At 33.9% G+C, this 5,874-nt stretch overlaps 1 gene segment (V, D, J or C); it reads right to left on the minus strand.

The window, feature by feature from the left end:
* Positions 1 to 2,798: 2,798 nt before the first annotated feature.
* Positions 2,799 to 4,116, minus strand: LOC107747715 (Ig kappa chain V region K-25-like). The segment is given in 5 exon segments: positions 2,799 to 2,942; positions 3,101 to 3,138; positions 3,227 to 3,309; positions 3,521 to 3,855; positions 4,021 to 4,116. Coding segments are annotated over 5 exon segments (579 nt in total).
* Between the last annotated feature and the right edge of the window lie 1,758 nt (positions 4,117 to 5,874).

Here is a 5,874-nt window from a genome sequence, read left to right on the forward strand (position 1 = left end):
TATTTATTTTAAGAGAATTAGCTCAATTTTGCAGTTTATGCTTTGCATATGGCTGGATATGGAGAGTAAATATTGAAATTAAGTGCTTTTTTATGTGTTTTTGAGTGAAGGTAAACATCTATTAATGTTTAGTGTTCAGTTATGTTTGACATTTGAAAGAGTTTCTGTTACGTTGAAGTTTCTGTCGTTACCATTGTGCAGAAGAGTAGAGCTTGTGGTTATGGATATGAGGCATTATTTACCTTGTTCAGTGAGCTTTGCTATTGCTAGTGCTAGTACTGCATTTTCCAGTATTTATCAAGTATTTTCCTACTTGAGCTGTCTGGCTGTATACAGTCTTTTAAATGTACAAAATAACTCAGTCAAATACAAACAGGGCTCACTCAAAATCACAGACTTTTGAGAATCAACTTAAAATAAATGAGCACATTTCACTAATTATGTTAAATTCATTGTGTCATAGATTAATTAATTTAGGAGATTTTACATGAGTTATTCAGGTAGATTCTTTCACCGTTAAATCGTCTTTCATCTCGTACCTTGTCAGTGTCGTGTGCTTTGCTTGGCCATTTGTTGTGATAAACAGGAAAGTGTGTTCAAGCGCCAGCAAAACAGTGTAAAGAAATACTCTTTGTGAGAAGCAGTCAATCAGCAGAAGTTAAAAGCAGCTTGTAAGTGTATTTATTTCTTGTCTCAGTGTTTAGCGCAGTTGTCGTTGCTAGGAAACGCTTGTTTTGTTTACTGTGGAGACATGCTGAAATGGCGTTTGGTCTCGTACTGTATCTGTGTGTGTATATATAGTATTTATAGAGTTTTAGCTTTTAGTTTTAATTACTTTTTCTTATTTGTAAGTCGCTTTGGATAAAAGCGTCTGCTAAATGACTAAAAGTAAAGTAAAAGTAAAGTAAAGATTCCATAAAAAAAAATCAAGCCTTAAAAACTACTTAAAAATATTATGTGTGATAGAGTAGATAGCTCAAACCATAATGTTTTTATTTTAAATGCTTTGTTAATACAGATGTGCAGACTCATTTTATTTATTTATCATATTTCATAACACTCTCAGTGTGTATATTTACATACTGTAGGGATGGAGGGAAGGGAAGGAGAACATTACATGACAATATAAGGCATAATTCAGACAGTTTCATGTCAAGGCTTAAGTAATGCCAGTGGATTTGCTGCAAAAATGGACAGTGAAAGCAGGTTTGCAGCTCTGTTTCATGAGACCCTTGTCTCTTCTAACATCCTGTTATGCAGCTTCTGTCTAACCACAAGCTGTCAAATGGGAGTGTGAAGGCTACAGCAAGAGGCCATACATTTCCTGTTTCATGCACTGTGGGTTTGCAACCAATCACAAAAAAATAATAATAAAAAGAAAATACATACAATATGACATCAATCTCAAATATATGTTGCCTGCATTATTATTTATAATAAAAAATAGCATTATTATAAGATTAATTTTAATTTGATGGGCCACCGGGCCACTTTTGTAAAGAAAAGTTGCACACATAAGGGATATAGGACAGAATTTTCAGAAATCATTCTAATTTGCTGATTTGCCGCTCAAGAAACATTTACTGTTATGATCAGTGTTGAAAACTACTGTAGAAACTATGATAGGATTCTTCAACAGAAAATTATATTATAAAATTATAAGTATACCTTTTTGGAAACAGTGATGGTCTACAGAGGGCCAAAATTAAACCCATTTTCAAATGGACAAATCTTTATTAGAAAAAAACCCCCAGATAAAATCAAACTTAAAAAAAAACACACACACATATGTAGGAAACAGTTCCTAACTAATAAATATTCATGACCATGGACATTATAAAAAAAGAAGAACAGGCTATCCTGTTGTTTTAAGATATAAGTAAACAATATATTTCATTTCTGAATATTTATTATTTTTAGCATACTCCAACATTTCCTTCTCCTCACTGAAAACAGAAGAAAGAAAATCCCAAGTATGTGAGAATGATCCTTACAAGTGTTACTTTGTAAATTGTAATTACTGTAAGGGTACTTTGCAGTTTCATTTAATTCATATAATTAAAAATTCTGCTTTTGCATTACCTTTATTCTTTTGATGGACCAACATCCTGTCCATGACTGATGGGATCCCCCGAGAAACACTGGACAAAATATTAACATCATAAAATACAAGCTGAAGTACCGGTTTATAAAATTACCAACAGTTTCTTTTTTTTATTAAAAGTTTGCAAAGCATTTTGCCCCCCAACAATAGTTGCAACTTTCTCATGCTCTTAAGGTTATTTTATCTGTTGTCTGTTTGCTTGAAGGAACAGTTTGCTCCAATGAATAAATATTGACCGCTCAATAATCAAGTGATCCAGAGAGCCATGTAATAAAAAGAAACACTTTTTAAAAAAAAAATCTCCATACATTTTTTTCAAAGAAATTCCATGACATTCATGACCACGTCTGTCAAGCTCCAAAGAGGACAAAAAGCAAAATTAAAGTAAGGGATATAAAATGCTAGTCCAAATCATTTGAAGACAAAAACTGAGGAACAGACCTAAATTTAAGCCATCATTACTGAAAATGTTTGATTTTCTGTTCTAGACATTTGAACTGGAATGCCTGCATGCACGCCAGAACACACAGCAATGCCAAAGATTTTCAGTCTCAATTTGTTCCTCGTGACTTTAGAAGACTTAGAAAATAGAGCAAGTCACGTTTTTAATATATATACTATTTATTTGTTATTAATTTATTTACTTGCCTTTTTTTTTAGGTACAAACATTTAAGGCTAAAACTTTTACCGATATCATAAAAGTTTATTATTTAAGTAATAGTTGTTTTGAAACAGCAGAAACAGTCTTTCATACAGTGTCCAATGATCCACTTCAATGTTCACCATCTTCATTTACCAAAACAGGTGAACTCTCTTCTCTCAGTGTGCTCTGTTTACCTGATAAAGAACAAATAAATAAACACATTCATTTGTCTGCTGCTGTTTTCCTTGACTATTTCTTTATGTAATATAGCTATTATTGCATATATTGTGAGTATTAAATGCAGCATTATCACATTAGGATATACAGTTTTAGCTTAGAAAGGTAATTTTACCATATGAAATTTTGCGATGGGCATCTTTTCTCGTGAGCCTAAAATGAAAAATATTTTACGGGTTGGTTAAGTTACTTTGTATTACATTAGTTTTGTAGTTTATAAAGTATATGTTGTAATACTGACCGTCTGGATTTTTTGGTCATCAGCATATCTGAGAATTGTAATGAAGAAAATAAAATGTATGCCAAGATGTCACATATAATCAGCTGGACAATTTCACCAATACATTTTTAATTTTAATTCACAATTATTGATTTTATGTTACTGTAATTTTCAATTTTTATAATTTTTTGTTATTTAAGTTGTCATAGGCCTATAGCTATTCTAACTATTTAAATATATATATATAGAACAGCAAGTCAAAATGTTGCTTGTTTTAGTAACTTTGATCCTAAAAAAAGTGTGATGAGACTTCACTCCAGATTTAGGCCTACCTGATACGATCACCCTGCTCCCATTGCCGATCACAGCCATTTGGTTATAATGGCTGATACAATAGTACATGCCTGAATCTTTCAGGCTTAAGTTATTAAGAGTCAAAACGCAAGTTTTATCATCATGTTGTCGAACTTTATTCTCATGGTTAGTATTCACTGTCGTGAGTTTTCCAGTCCGCGGATTCAACTTTTCCCACGCAGCAGCATTAAAGCAGTACCTAACGGTCTGCTCAAATATACATCTTAATTCTACAGAACCGCCGACTGAGACGTGTGTGAGTCCCGGTGACTGAGTCAAGATGAACGAGTGAGTAGCTGCAAACAAAATAATAATAAAAACACGTTTAAAATGTTTCCGAGTTTTGTATTATGACTAGAATATTAGATTAAATAGTTAAACTCTTTGAAATTAACAAATATACATGTGATAGAATGTTCTTAGCTGAAAATGCAGGCAAAATGCAAAAAAAAAAAACTTACTGTGTGAAGCAAAAAAGCAAGAACATAACAGCGTCCAAAGATGCGTCCAAGTACCCATGGTTATATTTTCAAGTGTCTAGAAAAAATATCTGATGTTACCTCTTTTAACTTAACAAGGCAATCATACAATGAAACGCCTCCCAGTTTGACTGAAAACGGCCTGCAAGGAGAAACAAAATAAGAAAGAAAAACCTTACAAGTCTCCAGTGGGTGGACCCTCATTGCCTATAAATCACATGTGCAAAAGCTAGTCCTACACCTGTTTACATTGTGCGTTAGTTTCCCAGTGGTCTGGGCCTCTTGAAGGTGCTAATTAGTTATACTGGTCATGATGCTTTTGGAAAACATGTTGCCGAGATAAAATAACTTGCTACATAGGCTTAATTTAGAGTTTTAGGAAATGGGGTCATGGGGCCATATTACATGCATCTCAGAATGACTGCTTAATTCACTTCTCTGTTGCATTTTTATAGTTTCCTTACTTTGGAAGTACAATGTGTCAGTCTGCTGAGGCCTGTTAATATTTGTCATTCCATACATGATGTGTTTGTCAAGACATAACCCTGCTTAATGAACTCAGAGGCCAAAAAGGACATTGTGTTGATGTGGTATTGCTAACATAGACAAGAGCTCCTAGTGATAGAGGTTTTATGTTTCAGGTTCATATATTTCATATATTATCCACAAAGTCACTGTTGCTCTATATTGCAGCGGTTTCTCTGTGTTGCACAGATCTGCAGATTTTTTTTTCGAGAAAGGTCAATGCAGACTGAGCAGGTGTTCTTCTTGCCGGTTGACTCTACTGTGTCTGACAATCTGCTGTAATTCTGAATGCAGTCGCATGTTTTTGATCTAACCACACGGGTGTGAGATGAAAAGAGCAGCATGGTGAGAGAAGAACGGCCAATGCTCAACGCCCACACCTTCACTCGCTTACTGAGTCTGAGACATTTCTCAACCTTGGACTAAAGAAAGTTTACATTTGTAGTCAATCATCTAATTCTGGCCGTTCTGCCGTCCCGTTCCGTGTTGCAGAAGTCAAAATGGCATGTACAGCTTGTTCAGTGAGTGAAATGCAAATAAGTGCAATGTAAATAAACAATCACAAACTGTAATTTGCAGTCTTTCACTTATAGATTACGTCTTTAATCAATTTACAGACAGTTGCATTTTGTAAGAAATTTAATTGTCTTATAAATAGGATACATATAGGCATACATACATTTTGACCAAGAAAATGTAGAAATTGAAGAATGACGCACGTACCTTTTTCAAACTAAACTTGTGGCTATACCTGCAGTAATAGCCTACATACAATCTCATGCAGCATTTCTGAACAATATTTAGGAAAATTCTCATGTCCAAGCTAAATATTCCATAAACATAACAGCTGTGATGTGAGATTTCCTCCAAAGAGAAAAAAATATCGACAACATTATTTTTGGGGGGGTTGGGAGGCTCTCCAGAGCCTGTGCCCAATTCTGACTCCCCGTGTCAGAATGCATGCTTGCTGAATTCTGAATTCTGAAATTCTGAATTCTGTCAGAATGCACGCATGCTGAATTTGAGCCTGAAATAAAAAGTGTGTAAAGACACGGATAAAAGGACCTCACCATTACCTCTGATAATGAATGTCACAATTACCGCTATATGAACTCCAAAGAATTTTAAGTATTTTAAGTATACTTTATGTAGTAAGTATACAAATATCAGTGTACTAGTAGTATACTTGTAAGTGTACTATTTCAATACTCCTTGGGACTAAATTGGCCCACTTTCTAGTATATAAAAGTATACTTTTAAGTATACTTTAAGTATAACAGTAGTAAACTTTAAGTACACAACTAGTTTACA

The sequence above is a fragment of the Sinocyclocheilus rhinocerous genome, unplaced genomic scaffold (assembly GCF_001515625.1).
Source record: "Sinocyclocheilus rhinocerous isolate Xijiao unplaced genomic scaffold, SAMN03320098_v1.1 scaffold1242, whole genome shotgun sequence".
NCBI classification, from domain to species: domain Eukaryota; kingdom Metazoa; phylum Chordata; class Actinopteri; order Cypriniformes; family Cyprinidae; genus Sinocyclocheilus; species Sinocyclocheilus rhinocerous.